At 41.1% G+C, this 18,452-nt stretch overlaps 1 protein-coding gene across 2 annotated transcripts in view; it reads left to right on the top strand.

Moving 5' to 3' along the window:
- The window catches only part of LOC108712726 (trans-Golgi network integral membrane protein 1), a 68,011-nt gene that overhangs the window by 38,752 nt on the left and 10,807 nt on the right, over positions 1 to 18,452 (top strand). The window contains exons 2-3 of one of the 2 annotated variants that reach the window (XM_041588120.1): positions 11,359 to 11,391; positions 11,481 to 11,600. In XM_041588120.1, coding sequence (XP_041444054.1) covers positions 11,567 to 11,600 — 34 coding nt within the window. In that variant the 5' untranslated portion in view covers positions 11,359 to 11,391; positions 11,481 to 11,566. Of the gene's footprint in view, positions 1 to 11,358; positions 11,601 to 18,452 lie in introns of both variants that reach the window. The other variant, XM_041588119.1, reaches the window with a different exon arrangement.

The raw sequence follows: 18,452 nt of genomic DNA, 5'->3' as shown, positions 1-18,452 counted from the left end.
AGAGGCCTGAATAGTAAGCCGAGGAATAAAAAAAAGCAATAACAGTAAATGTGTAGCCTTGCAGAGCATATGTTTTTTAGAAGGGGTCAGTGAACCCAGTTTGAAAGCTGGAAAGACTCTGAAGAAGAAGGCAAATAATTAAAAAAAACTATAAAAAAATAAATAATAAAGACCAATTGAAAAGTTGTTAAATATTAGACATACTAAAAGTTAACCTAAAGGTGAACCACCCTTTTAAAGGAGAAGTCAACCTCCCACCATCCAAGCCCCCTCCTCAACTGGCTTTGAATTGCCCCATCCACTTTCCCTCTCTTCTGAGTCTATTACACTCAAAGTGTACCTCTTTGTAAACAAGTGCCATCTTCATCTTTATCTGCTCCTCTTCTGTAGGTTCTCAAACAAGTATCCTGCATGCCCATGGATGGTTGTAGTTAGGTCTGGGATGCAGGATCAAACTAGGCCCAAGGCCCACCAGGCCTGCTTTCTCATGGGCCCCCTTCCTGCAAAGCCCTCCCTGGACCTCCCAACCCTGCCAACTAATGCCCAACAACCTCCCCCCCATGGGGCAGTGGTGACAGGTTCGGGTAGGGAGCGGGTCTGGGCCCGGTCCAAACCCTGCTGGAATCAGTTTCAACTGCCCATGCTCCTGCAGGATTTGTGTCGGTGCATTGATAAAAGGGGATCGAAGAAGGCCCATGTGAACTCAGCTGTGCAATTTGCATTCTTATAGCAGGTTCACAATTAGGGGCACTTTTGAGATTAATAGACTCTGCAAAGAGGGAAAGGTTAGGGGGGCCTATGGAGACCAGTTGAGTGGGGCTAGGGTTTTGGTGGTTGAGTTCTCCTGTAAGATATAAAAAGGTTTTTTTTTACAGTGAGAGCTGTGAATTTGTGGAACTTTCTCTCTGAGGTTATTTTATTGGCAGATACATTAGATAGCTTCAAGAAACGGTTGGATACCTTTTTTGTAAGTGAGAAAACACCAAATTACTGAACACAACTCTTAGAACAAAGTTTATAGAAGAACTGCTTGGATTGCCACAAGAAAGAATCCCCCCCCCCAAACAAATTTAAAAGGCTTCAGGTAGGGGGTTTTCACTTCCCCTTTGAATTAACTAGCAGTTAGGCTGTTTTCACTTGGACAAAAGGTTTGAGCTTGACGGACATTTCCCATCCTTATCTACTATATGACATGCTTGAGGGGCCGCAATGTATTATGAAATGCTAACAGAGCCCGCACTCCAATTGGGAAGAACAGTAGTTAAAAAAAATCCCCTGCCAGTGCTAGGTTGCCCCCACCAGGAGGGAACTACTAGTGCAGGCGGCCATGTTGTATAGCGTGCATTACGAGTGAGTGCATGAATCTCCCCGCTTGCTTATTATGTGCAAGCATCTGACATGTGCACTTGATGCACCTCACAAGTTTACGTCACATGCACCTGCATAATGAGCAATTTGGAGCACTATCTCATGTGCACCCTATAAGCTCGCACTTCTTGTAGGGGAAACAATTTTAGGTGACAGGTGCCCTGCAAAAAATGAGAAAGGACTTTTATTACTACTACTGTGCAGAGCAGAAGATGTTCACCTACAACTATCAGTTATATTATTATAATTATTTAAATAATGATCATGGCTGAAGCAGCCAAACATTGTTGTAACACCCTACTGCTCACAAGATTGTACAAGCCAAAATAAAAATTAATGATGTCCTGCAACATTCCTCCCAATTAGGGACTATTAATTCACTAAGAACCCGTTTTTCTACAAGTTCTAAACAGACAAGATCTAGAAAAGCTGCAATCCAGACCAGTTAGATGAATATATATGCTGCCTGATACAGCAACCAAGCAAACCAGTATGCAAATTGCACTTTGTTAAAAGCCCCACATCCGCTCTTGTAGCTGTCTCTGCATAAAAATGCAATCATTGCATTATTGGACACCGACTCCAAGTTAAATTCCCAGCAGGTATTGGCGTAACTAGATGTTACTGGGCCCCACAGTAAATTAATTTTAGGGCCCCCAACAAATTATTATAACCTTATTACCAATATATATTGGAATTGCTCATTAATTGGGTCCCCATGGGGTTTGCACACACAACATAGAAAAGGCATAAATAGAATCTGCCAACAGTAGGGCATTCCCCAACCTCAATGCCATCACAGTGAAGAACCACCTACTCTGCTGCAAAAGAAAGATCTTTTCTCTCTAATCTAAAGGGGTGGCCTCTGGTGTGTAGATCCTTTTTATGGAAAAAACAATCTCCCAACTCAGTGCTTGAAACATTTTGCTCATGTCATACTGTCTTGCGATAACTATCATTTATATTAGGCAAATACCTGACAGGTCCAGTAAAGAGATGGAAACTAGTCAGTTCATATAAGAACAAGCTAATCCCTATACTGTCTAAAGACCTTTTATAACAGTACAGAAACCATCTGTATTGGGCAATTACCTGACAGGTCCAGTAAAGGGATAGAAACTAGTCAGTTCATATAAGAACAAGCTAATTCCTATCCTGTCTAAGGACCTTTTCTAACAGTACAGGAACAATCTGTATTAGGCAAATACCTGACACTAGGTCCAGTAAAGGGATAGAAACTAGTCAGCTCATATGTGAACAAGCTAATTCCTAGGCTAAAGGCTAAAGGTCTAAGGACCTTCTATAACAGTACAAGGACCATCTGTATTAGCCAAAAACCTGACAGGTCCAGTAAAGGGATAGGAACTAGCAGTAACGTCTTCCGGGCCAGGGCGCAGGCCGTGCACTCCGTCCATTCCGGTGACCAATCGGTAGACGGGAAGACGCTGATGTCATAGCACTGCGACCAGAGGAATCCGCATGGAGAGGCAGGGAGTTGCCATCTTGGACGCCATCGCCCTTTTTGTAAGTAAGTACCGATTACCATTACAATCAGACAACAAATCTTTGACACAGTAGCATGGTATAATATAGTATAGTAAAAAAAGACACACGTCCATCAAGTTCAACGTTTTAAGTCTATATATAACCTGCCTAACTGCCAGTTGATCCAGAGGAAGGCGAAAAACCCTTTTGATCGAAGCCTTTCAATTTGCCTCCGTGGGGAAAAAATTCCTTCCTGACTCCAAAATGGCAATCGGACTAGTCCCTGGATCAACTTGTACTATGAGCTATCTTCCATAACCCTGTATTCGCTCACTTGCTAAAAAGCCATCCAACCCCTTCTTAAAGCTATCTAATGTATCAGTCTGTACAACTGATTCAGGGAGAGAATTCACAGCTCTCACTGTAAAAAACCCCTTCCGAATATTTAGCCGGAACCTCTTTCTTCTGTCAGCTGGAAAGACCTACTTGTAAATAAAGCATTACAGAGAATATTATATGATCCCCTTATATATTTATACAGTAAATAGTATCATATCACCCCTTAAAGCGATACTGACAAGTTTCTATAAAAATCATAGGAATGTGTCAGTATCAAGTAGTTGCTGCACCCGGAATAGTTCCCCTCAAAGCAGATGATCCTCTGACACTACTAATGGATCTTCTGCCTTGCTTCCGTGATGCTGTGCTGGGGGCGGAGTGATCCTTCCATAGGCTGAAGTTCTGTTTTCATTTGTAATTAGCCTATGGAAGGATTGTGCCTCCCCTAGAAGATCTTTTAGCAGTGTCAAAGGGTTGGGTCAATGCAGGTTCGTGGGGCTGGTGGTGGCTTTGAGGGGAATTATTGCGGGTGCAGCACCTGATACTGACACGTTCCTATAATTTTTAAAGGATTGTGTCAGTATCGATTTTAGCGCCTCTTCTCCAGTGTGAACATCCCCAACTTGGCCAGTCTTTCCTCATAGCTAAGATTTTCCATACCTTTCACCAGCTGAGTTGCCCTTCTCTGTACCCTCTCTAATTCAATAATGTCCTGTTTGAGTGATGGAGACCCAAACTGTACGGCATATTCTAGATGGGGCCTTACAAGTGCTCTATACAGTGGAAGAATGACCCCCTCCTCCAGTGAATCTCTGCCCCTTTTAATAAAGCTCAAGACCTTATTTGCCCTTGATGCTGCTGACCTGCATTGTTTGCTACAGCCAAGTTTATTATATAAAAAGACGACAAGCTCCGTCTCCATTATGGATTTGCCTAGTGCAGTCCCATTAAGCGTATAAGTGGATGTTTTTGGTTTTTTTTTAACATATGTTTTTATTTATTTTCCAAATCAAATAAATAACAAAGTAACAAAATGGAAATTTGGAGGTACATAAATTATACAAAGAGAAAAGATTCCATTGTCAATACAAGCTTAGCGATTTATCTGAAAAACCTGTCAAATTGTGAGTTAATGTAGATAGCTTGAATATGGGATTAATTAAAACAACTATATTTCCTTACATCATATAATAATAATTAACAATTTGAATGTAACATCCGGTTTATCTGGCGACTCCTGGGGGGTGATCGATGGCTCTGTTCCTGTGAATGAGAAAGGTTCTGGATGTATCTGTTTCCTGTACAGTGGGATTGATAGATAGTAATTCTGTGTCAAACCAGGTAGTGTGTCTAAATAAGTAAATAGTTAGGTGTTTAATGTGTGTGGGAAGGAAGGCTATGTAACTCATCCAAGTTAAGAAAATTTTTTCTGTATGCTGTTCTTTATTTGTTATAGATTCCCGCCAATCCATCTAAAAATGTGATGGAGTTTTTGTTTGACTAATGAGAGCGGGGTGGGGGGCAGATGAAGAAAGCCAGTCATGTAAAATAGTTTTCCTGGTTGCAGCAGTTAATCTTTCTGCTAAGAGTCTCTCCGAACGTGTACATTTTAATTGTGGGGGGGGATGTATTCCAAAAATTGTCCATGTTAATGTAAAGGGTGCAGTTTGTTGTGTTAGAGATTTCCAATATCCCTGAACTTCTCCCCATAATTTTTGGATACTAAGGCAAAGCCATAGACAGTGTACAAGGTCAGCTCTAGGTTGTTGGCATCTCAGGCATTTGTCTGTATTTGTAGTACCTATATGATGTCTCCGAAGTGGTGTCAGATACGATTGATGTAGTATCTGTAGAGACATTTCCTGATATTTACTAGTAGAAAGTGTTTGCATAGTCTTTGTGTGAAATTGGAGTATCTTTGCAGCTTCTGTCTGCGGAATTACTGAGGTCCATTTGCTTATAAAATTATTTGGAGTTTCAATTAATAATGTGGTCCTATTTGTACGATAGATTTGAGATGTAGTCTTAACTGGGCCATAATGTATTTATTGGGTTATTTTTATCGATCTGAGAAAGATGTTGTAGAGCTTTTGTAGCAAAATATAGAATTTGAATAGAGAGTAGGTAGTCCTCAGATAAAAATGGGAATTTCTGAGCTACGTTCTTTGGTAATTATGGTGAATTTGTAAGTAACAACATCTTTGATCAATCTCAATTTTGATTTTGCCAGTTCTGTGATGTTGATGTGAGTTTAAATCTGTGCCTTACTGTATTCCAAGTTTTGCATGTGTCTATGAATAGGGGCTGTTCATGCATATCTTGAGGAATGTCTTTTAGCTGAGAGTAGAGTAAGAAATTAAGAGACAGGCCTCCTGTCAGTACTTGATCAAGTTCTGTTGCGGTATATACATTTCTATTGTAGATCCAATCACCTGCGAAACGTAAGAGTGATGCCTCATTGTATTCACATATGTTTGGGAAATTTACCCCACCCATCTCTTTAGTTTGTTGCAACTTAAACAGGCTTATCCTAGGTCTTTTTTGTTTCCATATAAAGGTGCGAAATGTCTCCCATTTTTTGAGTTCTTGTTGTGTATTATCTATAGTATGGCGAATGTTCAGAGAGAATAATTATATAAAATATGTGATCTTGCTAACATAAATGGAAAGTCATTCCTGTTATTTGTTCCTTCGACACCAATATCCAGTGCTTCTGATTTAGTCCGATTTATTCGGAAGCCTACGAATGTACTAAAGATTTGGATGGTATCTAAAATTGCGGGGCAATTCTGTTTGGGGATGTTGAATAAATATTAAGATATCATCTGCGAAAGCTGTTATTTTTTGTTTTAAGTGTCCCAGAGGGATTCCTTGAAAGGTTTTATTAAGAAGGAGATGTTGTATTAAAGGGTCTAACGCTATGTTAAATAATAGAGGGGAGAGGGGGCAACCCTGCCTGGTTCCTTGTTGAATTCTAAATTTTTCTGAGTTATACCCATTTACTGTCAGGAAGGTTTGAGGTGAGTCATATAACGCTTTGAAAAGATTAAGCATGTGTATCCCAAAATGTTGGAATTTCAGAAGTTGTCGTATGTGTGTGCGAGATCCTATCAAATGCTTTATCTGCATCTAAGTTGAATCTCATTTTCCACTTAGCTGCCCAGATTGCCAGTTTGTCAAGATCCTGTTGCAAGTGCCACATCCTGGATGGAATTAATTGGACTGGATAGTTTTGTGCAAACATTGATACATTACTTACAATACCCTCCCCTAAGTCATTAATGAACGAATTAAATAAAAGTGGACCCAATACCGAGCCCTGATGGACCCCACTAAGAACCTTACTCCAAGTAGAGAATGTACCATTAACAACCACCCTCTGTACCCTATCCTGTCGCCAGTGTCCTATCCATGTGGAAATGACTTCATTAAGCCCAACAGACCTTAGTTTAGAAAGCAGTTGCTTGTGGAGCACGGTATCAAATGCTTTGGCAAAATCCAAATAGTTGACATCTACTGCCCCCCCCCCACTGTCCCGCATCTTACTTACCTCATCATAAAAAGCAATTAAATTTGTCTTACATGACCTTTCCTAGCCTGGGCCCCCCACAAGTTATAAAAAGCCATTGGTGATCAGGTGCCCTCCTGCAAGTAAAAAAAATTGGCTAGATATCCCCAAATTATTAAAAAAAAATACTTGCCAGGGCTTTGTGTCTAAGGTGGGCCTGGCCATGCTTCACTTACTTGATTAGCCAGTCCCCCCTGCTTTCAGCGTGCTGCCAGTAGGACATTGCAGCTCTGTGCATGGAAGCTTTTCTCCAATTAATTTCCTGTACCCTCGTGGTCCTTTAAAAATAAGTCCCGGTAAAGCTGTACAGGGATTGGACAAGGGGATCCAATCCCAATGCAGATTTACCGGGACTTATTCTTAATGGGCCAATGAGGGTACAGGAAATCTTAATCAGAGCTCAGAGCTGCAGTGTCCTACTGGCAGCATGCTGAGCTGAAATTAAGTAAGTGAGCATGGTCAGGCCCCCCCTTAGACAGAAAATCCTGCGGGCCTGGGACAACTGTCCCCCCTGTGACCCCCTGAAAATGGAGTCTGTGGGTGACGGCCTTTCTGTAATTCATAGTTTTCTGGATAATGGGTTTCTGGATAATGGATCCCATACCTGTACATCCTGATTTAAAGTGGCTATAATTTGCTGTTGCACAAGGTGACCTGGAACCCCATGAAAACTGTGGTAGAAATGTCTGATGTTCCCATAAGCTTATGCTTTAATACGAATTAAGCAAAGACATCCCCGTACAGTGAAACGGAATGTATTTGCTACATATGCCTGGTGTTGTACAGTAACACAGTCTCTAGTTTGTGTAGGTTTAGGCCTGGTCTTTTGGGTTATACCTGGATATTCGTGGGTTTTCAAATTGCGGAAAGGTTGTTTCCCATAGACTTCATTTTATACAAATAATCCAGATTTTTTTAATGGATTCCCTTTTCTCTGTAATAATAAAACAGTAGCTTGTACTTGATCCAAACTAAGATATAATTAATTCTTATTGGTAGCAATACCAGCCTATTGGATTTATTTAATGTTTACATGGTTTTCTAGTAGGTATTAAGATCCAAATGATGTACAGGTATGGGACCTGTTATCTAGTACAGGTATGGGACCTGTTATCCACCTGTGATCCAGTACGGGTATGGGACCTGTTAACCAGAATGCTTGGGACCTATTAACCAGAACAGGTATGGGAACTGTTATGCAAAATGCTCAGGACCTGGGGTTTTCTGGATAATACATCTTTCCGTAATTTGGATCTGCATATCTACTACTAGTCTACTAGAAAATCATGTAAACATTAAATAAACCAAATAGGCTGGTTTTGATTCCAATAAGGATTAATTATATCTTAGTTTGGATCAAGTACAAGCTACTGTTTTATTACTACAGAGGAAAAGCAAATTATTTTTTAAACTTTACATTATTTAAATAAAATGGAGTCTATGGGAGATGCCCATGCCGTAATTCAGAGCTTTCTGATAATGGGGTTTCCAATAATGGATCCCACACCTGAATACATTTCACTCTGCATAATGGAAATTTAAAATATATCGTAAGGTTTGCTTGAAGGCACTTTCTCTGCTGGCTTATTTCGAGATTTTCTCTGATCTCTGATGTCAACTAATGGGCTAGCAAGGGGTTATTCTCGTTACTATATTTTTCAGTATTTTTATTGGTTTTGCAACATATTAAGTTACAATGCTTTTGATTAAAGTGCATTAACATAAGAATTGTTATCAGTGTAAGATGTTGCATTCAGTTCAGTGTTGGCTAAAAGAAATGGTTGTAATCTAAAAAAAATAAAATGTAAGAAAATGAGTAAATCAATATACCATAATAATGCTAACAGTAGGAAACTATAGGTATGGGAACTGTTATTGAGGATGCTCAGGGCCGGGGTTTTCTGGATAACTGATTTTTCCATAATTTGGATCTTCAAACCTACTAGAAAATCATGTAACCATTAAATAAACCCAATAGGCTGTCTTGTTTCCAATAAGGATTAATTATATCTTAGTTGGGGTCAAGTACAAGCTACTGTTTTATTATTACAGAGAAAAAGGAAATTATTTAAAAAATTTGGATTATTTGGATAAAATTGAGTCTATGGGAGATGGCCTTTCCATAATTTGGAGCTTTCTAGATGATAGGTTTCCAGATAACGGATCCCATACCTGTAATAAAAAGTAGCAATAACAATACATTTGTAGCCTTACAGAGCATTTGATTTTAGATGGGGTCAGTGACCCATATTTGAAAGCTGTGAGAAGGCAAATAAGTTAAAAAAAACAAAAACCAATGAAAACCCATTGAGAAGTTGCTAAGAATTAGCCATTCTATAACACACCAAAAGTTAAGTTAAAGATGAACCACCCCTTTAAGAAGGATATAAATAATTGGAGAAAATGCAAAGATGTGTAACTATACTGGTGGAAGATTAAATTATGAGGGCAGACTGTTATGGTGGCAGTTTTATCTTGGGGGGGAAAGACACTTGTGATGGGATATAATTCTTCTTTACAAGTACATTACAAGTACTCAAGTGCAATATAGACAGATACTGGGGGATCAGCAGCTGGGCTGACCTGGTAGGAGACTAAGGCCAGTCTTTGCTTGTGTGACTGCAGGGCTGTGATTGGCTAACTACTAATTGGATGTAAATATACTGGGTGATGGGAAACAACCTAAAGCAGAAACTTGTACAGGTATTGGATCGGTTATCCGGGAACCCATTATTCTGAAAGTTCCAAATTTCGGAATGACTTTCTCCCATAGGCTCCATTTTATCCAAATAATCTACATTTTTAAATATAATTACCTTTTTCTCTGTAATAATAAAAAGTACCTTGTACTTGATCCAACCTAAGATATAATGAATCCTTATTTGAAGCAAAACCAGCCTATTGGGTTTATTCAAAGTTTACATTATTTTATAGTAGACTTAAAGTATGAAAACCCAAATTACGGAAAGATCAATTATCAGGAAAACTCTAGTTCACGGAGAGAAGAGACTGGAATATGCATAGGAGAGACCTGAATAGAAAGATGAGTAATAAAAAGTGCCAATAACTATAAATGTGTAGTCTTGCAGAGCATTTGTTTTTACATGGGGTCAGTGACCAAATTTGAAACCTGTAAAGGGTCAGAAGAAGAAGGCAAATAATTAAAAAACTAAAAAATAAAGGCCAGTTGAAAAGTTGCTTAGAATAAGCCATTCTATAATATACTAAAAGTTAACTTAAAGGTGAACAACCCCTTTAAGACAAACAACCCCAAGTGGGATTCACAATCACTAGACTTACAAGACTTTGAAATACAAGGCCATACTTTGTTGCACAAAACATTTCTCCATATCTGTTGTAGTTGGGTTTTATGGTGGGAACATTACAAGAAGAGTATGACACACAGCTCCGACACGCATAGGGCATGCAAAATATGACACACAGCTCCGACACGCATAGGCCATGCAGAGTATGGCACACACAGGGAGCATAGAGCAGGCAGAGTATGGCACACAAAGGGAGCATAGGGCAGGCAGAGTATGGCACACAAAGGGAGCATAGGGCAGGCAGAGTATGGCACATACAGGGAGCATAGGGCAGGCAGTGTATGGCACACACAGGGAGCATAGAGAAAGCAGAGAATTGCACACGCAGGAGGCATAGGGCAGGCAGAGTATGGCACATACAGGGAGCATAGGGAAGGCAGACTACAGCTGGAGACAGGCAAACCTATCAGGACGACTCTAATATGAGCAGTTCACAGGCCCGGATTTGTGGAAAGGCCAGAAAGGCCTGGGCCTAGGGTGGCATGCCGCCCAACCACGCCTGCATTGGTTCAGAAGCACAGGGAATTTGCAGGAGATACAGTAGTTTTTAAAATGCCATGTGCACTAATCACCAGTACTCCAGACCCGATGCTGAAAATTTCCGCATGTACACAAAGGAAGGGGAGGGGATGAGGGTGATGAGCGGCAGTAGGCCCAGGGGTACCTGCATTATAAATCCAGCCCTGGCAGTTCATACTGTGCTACATACAGTGACACAATGCTGGTGCCCCTCCAGGAGTCCGAGATGTGAACAGTAAAGGGCTTTAGGGGTGTGAACAATAGAGGGGTTACAGGTGTGAACAGTGCAGGGGGGATTAGAGGTGTGAACTATGCAGGATTTTACAATCTAAATTTGAAGTGTAATCTGTGCATTGGCCAGGTAATCTCAGTCCTGATACATTTTGAAGCTTGCACCTGGTAAGAAGGTTTTAAATGATGTTTTATGGATAAAAAAGTGTTGGAATAGAAATAATGTTTCTCGTGCTAGGGGTGATGTAACCAGTTCAGATACACAGCAGCCCTAATGCAGTAAAGGCCCATGTTTCCTTGTGAAGCTCCATATGTCTTATCTTGACCAGCCTTTTGCTCTGTTCCACCGAGCTCCACATTCTCCACTTGTACAGGGCCGCTGGTGCTTTCTGGGAAACGTGTCAATCATGTGCATGAAGGCTTATGTCTTGAGTGGGGAGAGGGTCAGAGACTACTTTCTAGTCTTAAAATATAATAACATGTATTGAATATGTTTACTGAAACTCCGTTTCTGCATTCCAGGTATTTCAGAGCTTGGAGGACCATCACCTGGAGGTAGTATCCTTCTTTCATGAGAATAGTTTTCATGGACTAATTGCTCATGACTCTGAGTAAACCCTCTGTAACATCCCTTCATACTACAGCTCCCATGCCCTCAGTTGGAATGGGAACAATTTGACCACCAATCAGTTTCTAATGCAAGAAGTTGTCAAGCAGTTTGGCCTAAAAGATGAGCCACTTTCCAAATTTTGCAGCTCTCTTAGGTAAGTAGATGAAGTAGCAGCAGTGTGAAGAACATGTCTGGTAGTGCCCTAGACCACAAGCTTCCAATTTAAGTCAATGGGAAATTGCAACAAATTCTTCAGCCTTTTGATTAGCCTAGAGAATGAAATATATCCTATACACATACTAGCCTCTTTTAATGGAACAGTCATTGATGTGTACCCTCTTTATGGACCCAGCATTTTGCCGCTAGAGTGTTTTCAGTGCTGTGAACATACACCAAACCACTCCAAATTGCCACCCCCACACAATTCATTTCTGTAGAAATTGCTTGTGCCTGTAAATACATTATTGCATTAGCTAGCACTTGCAATTTGTTCCCATAAGAAGGAATTCACAAACATTTTGCTCAACAAAACCTTTGGTGTTCCATTACACTCATAGGAGGGAAAAGATATCATGTTATCTCACGTTCTCCACAAAGTGCACACACATACATTCACTTTATCCTTTCCCTTCAATTTTCTTAGTCTTCATCTCCCTTATGACGCTAAGTTTTAACCATATCCTATCCTGTGTAGTAATCCTTTCCACAATAACTTCTGACCACTTATTGAAATACATTTTTCATATGATTGTAGCTGCAGCCTACAAGTGTTTACCAGCCCTGTCAAGTCTCTATAGTAAAAACACTGGGATGACAGAACTTATCTTTAAAGGAACAGTAACACCAACATTTTTTAACACTTAATTCATCCTCAAATAGCTATCGTACTAGGTTAGGTTTACTCTATTTTTTTTTTTTTTTAAATCTTGAGCTTGAATCTGACTTCCAAAGTGCTCCATAGCAGAAAGGTGACAGCAGCTTGAATTCCTCTGCTATGCTGAGCTTAAAGGAATTGTTCGGTATAAAAATAAAAACTGGGTAAATAGATAGGCTGTGCAAAAAAACATGTTTCTAATATGGTTAGTTAGCCAAAAAATGTAATGTATAAAGACTGGAGTGACTGCATGTTTAACAGAACAGAAAACTACTTCCTGCTTTGAAGCTCACTTGAACAGAAAACTACTTCCTGCTTTGAAGCTCACTTGGTTTCCACTGATTGGGTTTCTTATAAAACAAGAACATTAGTAGATTTCAATTTCATTCTTCTTTAACTTTTTAGTGTTTCTGATTTGTTCCATTCTCCCCCCACACACCCCATCTATATGTTACCCCTCCCAAACGTGACCAATACCCAGAATAAAGACATACACAAAGTAACTTGATGTTAAATCTGTGTAAGTCAGTTTTATTGATAATAATTAGATAAACTGCGCTATTTGATCCAGAGGAAGGCAAAAAACCTATGGCAAGCATGGGACAATCTGCTTACTAGAGGGAAAAATTCCTTCCTGACCCCTTAACGGCAATCGTATTTGCTCCCAGGATCAATGCGCCAAATTAAAACAAGGGAAGCAGGGTGAGGGAAACAGAAGGGAATATGGCACCGCTTTTAAGCTATAAGGTGAACACTACATTCCATTCTATTGGACCCCAGGCAGCCTGCAGACCTGGCTTCTGCAGTCTGAGGGATGGAGTGGACAGGAATGCAGGGTCTACCGAGTGGCTTAAAGGTGCTCCTGTCTATGGAACCATATTTAGGGGGGAAAAATGGACACTGTGGTTGGAATTGCGATGGAGGGAATGGAAATAGAAGGTAATATGGCAGCATACACACGAGCACCTTTAAGCTACATGGTGAACACTGCATTCCGCTCCATTCCATTGGACCCCAGGCAGCCTGCAGACCCGGCTTCTGCAGGCTGAGGGATGGAGTGAAAAGGAATGCAGGGTATACCGAGTGGCTTGAGGGTGCTCCTGTCTATGGAACCATATTTTAGATGTATGTGTGGCACCGTTGGTGGAATTACGGTAGAAATAATTGGGAAAATAAGGTACACTGTGGTTGGAATTGCGGTGGAGGGAACTATAATAGAAGGGAATATGGCTGCATATACATGAGCACCATTAAGCTACAAAGTGAACCCTGCATTCCTCGTCATTCCATTGGACCCCAGGCAGCCTGCAGACCTGGCTTCTGCAGTTTGAGGGATGGATTGAAAAGGAATGCAGGGTCTACCAAGTGGCCTAAGGGTGCTCCTGTCTATGAAACCATATTTTAGGTGTAAGGGGGGAGCACCACTGGTGGAAACATGGTGCATTGGAGTGGAGACACCGCTGGTGGAATTGAGAATGGCTCACTCACCTCTGTGTCATGAAGATCATCTTCACAGAGGTGCATCAATACATGGTACCGTGTAAACTGCGAGGGTGCTGGTGGCTGGTGGGTCTCTGCAAAACCAAACAAAATAACGTTAAACTTGTACCCAAGGGTTTAACCTTAGCAAGTGATATCTCTGTAGAAATTCTATAACATTTTGGGGGATTTTAATCAGAAATATGGCAGTTATGCAAATTAACATTACTAAATGCGAATGTACCATTTCCCTCTGTGATTATGGAACAAGTTGTAAATCGCAGGTTTCTCTGCATTTTCAAGCCATTTGATCCCAATACCAATTCCTTGCCAAAATGAAGAAGATACACTTCCTATTAGTTTCTATGGCATCTCAATAGGTTTCAGGTGCGCAGGATTTATATGTTCTTTTTGTGGTTGTTTTTCACAAAATCACAGCATTGAAATGGCTTTCAATACATCAGCCCTATTACAAAATAGTAATAATTGAACAAATATATTCATTAGATACTGTACCTGGATATGTTTCCATGTACATCCTGAGAAGGATCTAGGGGTTTTTGTAGATAACAAGTTGTCTAATTCTGGGCAGTGTCATTCTGTGTTTACTAAAGCAAATAAAGTTCTGTCTTGCAGAAAAAAGGGCATTAACTCAAGGGATGAAAACATAATTATGCCTCTTTATAGGTCCCTGGTAAGGCCTCACCTGGAGTATGCAGTGCAGTTTTGGACTCCAGTCCTTAAGAGGGATATAAATGAGCTGGAGAGAGTGCAGAGACGCGCAACTAAATTGGTTAGAGGGATGGAAGACTTAAATTATGAGGGTAGACTGTCAATGTTGGGGTTGTTTTCTCTGGAAAAAAAGGCGCTTGCGAGGAGACATGATTACACTTTACAAGTACATTAGAGGACATTATAGACAAATAGCAGGGGACCTTTTTACCCATAAAGAGGATCACCGTACCAGAGGCCACCCCTTCAGACTAGAAGAAAAGAACTTTCATTTGAAGCAACGTAGGGGGTTCTTCACAGTCAGGACAGTGAGGTTGTGGAATGGACTGCCAGGTGATGTTGTGATGGCTGATTCAGTTAATGCCTTTAAGAGTGGCTTGGATGATTTCTTGGATAGACATAATATCAAAGGCTATTGTGATACTAAACTCTATAGTTAGTATAGATATGGGTATATATATAATTTATGTGAAAGTATGGAGGGGTGTGTGTATGGATGCTGGGTTTTCATTTGGAGGGGTTGAACTTGATGGACTTTGTCTTTTTTAAACCAGATTTAACTATCTAACTATGTATACTATGTAACTATGATCTCTACAGAGCAAATAACATGGCAACTCTCACTAGTAAGTTCTAACTCTAAATATGGGAAATGTAACGCTCAGGGCAAACACTAAACTAAACCCTGTTTATTTCTATTTAATGACATTTACATGAAAGATACACAATGTTAATAATTGGGTTAGTATTCCCTTCAACCCCTTGGGTACCTTTGTCAGCAGCCACTTTAGAGAGCAGCCTTACCTGGCGATAGCCTTTTATGTAAAGGCGGTTCTTGCTTGAGCACAAGCCCATCTCCGACACCCCTGCAATATAAAATAGAGATTTGGGAAGGTTAGAGTTAATGTGGAGAGGTGCCATATGTATAGGGACAGCACATAGGAACAAGCACGTTTACTAATATGATTTATCTGCCATGATATTATGCCTCTTTTTTTTGTGCTTCTACTGAACCTGTTGAACTGGAACTATTCAAATGCTCCGATTGGCTGCCCACCTGCCTTAAATTACATAATACATAATTCGCCCCACCCTGGAAATTTTCCAAGGGAGTCCCATGTTAGGGGTGCCCTGGAATAGATAAGCATATAGTCCAGTTTATACTAGTGGGATAAAGTACATTGCTGGGGTAGGGACTGTACATTGAATTTCAGGGACAATAGTGGGTTGGGACCAACCAAAGGGGACTGCAGACTAAAGAAGAACAGCTATAGCTACATCTATAATGAGCAGCATGGCAACTCCTATAGTCAAGGGATAAGCTAACCTTACTGTTGCAAGCGCATATTTTAGAGGGGGAAATACAGGACCAGTACCTTTGTCCAGAGGATCCCAAATGAGAAGATGTTATTAAGCTCTGGCAGGGGGTCACTCAAGGTCTTCTTTCTTCTTTGTCTTCTCTCTTCTCTTTGCTTCTCTCTCTCTTCTTCTATTGCTGTCTCTCACAATCGCTTTCTCTCTCAAATCGGTCTCTCGCAAATCGCTCGGAATATTTCACTTTTTGGGTAGAAATAATAAGAGATTGTGAGCAGGAGCATAATGGGGGCTGTTGACCCTGACACTTCTAGAGCCCCAGATGCCCTAAATGGCAGTCAGCTCTTTATCCTTCTAGACTGTGATTAAAAATAGTATGCCAATGCATAAACTACAGATCCCATAATGCACTCACTATAAGGCTGTAATTGGAAGTGAGGGAGCCTGACTGCTGTTGCGTGTGCTATTTAGCTAACAAAAATGTTGGGCAATCAGGATGTAGGCTTTTATCACTGGCATGTAGAAAGGGCCTTCGTCATCTCCCATGATGCACTATAAGGGTTGACCATAAGAGGTAGGTAGCATTTGTATTGCTTATAATGTCATGATCACGGTGGGCTTGTAACATCACTACAGATCCCATCATGCTCTATTATGCTCTATGAATCCTTGGTTATATTAATACAGGGGTCATCTCCATATTCCTATTGGTTTCCCTTTCCCCCTGCATGTACCTAGTGTGCCTGCTTCCCATAACCAGCTGTGTTCTGAAAAGTGCCCCTGCACCCATAATGCCAGGAATCCTAAGGGCAGACATTTATTTTTCTGATTTGTGCTACTTGTCTTTCTACTTAAGCCTCTCTGAACTGTCACCCACTCTAGTTCTGAAACAACACTAATAAACTATAAACATAAGCAGCTTTAGAACCAGGGCCCCCATCAGATCTCCTGGGACCCCTGACTGCACCCCCCCTGTCCCCATTTAATGACGGCCCTGCTTAGATCTCTGTCTGTAACTGAACTACAGCTCAGCTACTAGTTATTACAGGGACTGCTGGGTAGTTTAGCAATGGCTAGAGACATACAGAGATCTCTGACGCAGTAACGGGGGCCCCCACTGAGGGGGTACAGGGGGTTCTGCATTTAGCGTAGGAAGTGTAACTTTAGTACCAAATGTCACATATAAAACAAAAAGTTTGATCCTGTTGTGGCACTTCCACATATTCCTGCACTAGCAGAGAGGATGCTGGTAGTTGTATGCTCCAGGATCTGATATAACATTTTTTCTATCATATTCTTGCATACCAGCTTATTTAATACATTTGACTTTACATGTCTAGCGGCAGGTGTTGTCAGGGTCGGGCGGGGGGGTCCGGGGCCCACCGGGATTACTGTCTCAGGGCCCTGCCCCTGCTGTACCCCCCCTAGTGTTAGCAGCTGTCAGTGAGCTTTTGAGAGAGACATAGGTACAGAGGTTTTTCTGCTCACAGTGAAAGCTGGAGGGGTCTGTTCTGAAGCACTCACTGAAGCACTTAGTTATTCATGTCCAGAGAGAGTCGCTGACTAAAGGTGGCCATACACTATTAGAGTTAACCCGATATGCCCACTAACTGCTGGGCGATATCAAATTAATCCAAACATTCGGCCCTGGGGCCAAACAAGCAGATTACAATGCTGTGAATGGGCGCCGACGGGTCAAAGGACCGCATCAACTAGCCGATGCGATCCTGGATCAAAGAAAAAAATCAAACTTGCTTGATCTATATCTGCCCGATTTTTGGCCTGATATCGATTGGGGGGATCCGTTGGGAGTCCCCACACGCAGATAAGATGCCGAATCGGCTGTCACCTTTTCACATTCTGTTATGAAGCACTTTGGAAGTCAGATTGAAGCTCAAGATTTAAAAAGAAAACCAAAGGGGAGAGTAAGCCTGACTTATTTAGAAGTTTGGGGGGAATTAAGTGTTAAGCAAACTTGGTGTTACTGGTCCTTTAAAAGGGTTTAGGATCAATGATCCTCTCGTTATATAGAAGTCCCTCCCATGACCGTTATCCCATGTTCTAATACTTGACTGAGCGCTCACATTTTCCGTCAGCTCATGAAACACCAAGGCAACAGTTTCTATATAATTTATTGTTCCCAAGTTACATTATTGTCCATTAAGGGAGACTTTCAGTGCATGGCAGAAAAGCAAAGCTGTTTATGGTTAATGAATATAATGTTATTATAGCTGTGTCAGTATGTCTTGCCTTTCATTTTTATCTTGCCATTGTTGCACCTAGGGTTGCCACCTATTTTAAAAAAAATTTACCGGCCAGTGATGGGGGGGCGGTAATGCCGTGACGAAAAAAGGGGCGGTCACGGGTAAATGGGCGGGGTGTGACGTAAAATGGGCGGAGCCACATGCAGCATGATTGAAAGGGGGCGGGGCCCCATTGCAAGAGGGGCAGAAGACGCAAGTTAGTTCCGGGTAAGTTTCTGCCGGAGGGCGGTAAATTTGTAATACCGGCCCTGGCAGGTATTTTACCGGCTAGGCTGGCAAAATACCGGCCGGGTGGCAACCCTAGTTGCACCGTAATTGTGCGAGATTAATGGTAAAAAAAAAA

The sequence above is a fragment of the Xenopus laevis genome, chromosome 3S (genome assembly GCF_017654675.1).
Source record: "Xenopus laevis strain J_2021 chromosome 3S, Xenopus_laevis_v10.1, whole genome shotgun sequence".
NCBI lineage: Eukaryota > Metazoa > Chordata > Amphibia > Anura > Pipidae > Xenopus > Xenopus laevis.
Note: the sequence above shows the minus strand (reverse complement) of the source record. Positions and strands in the feature narration are given on the sequence as shown.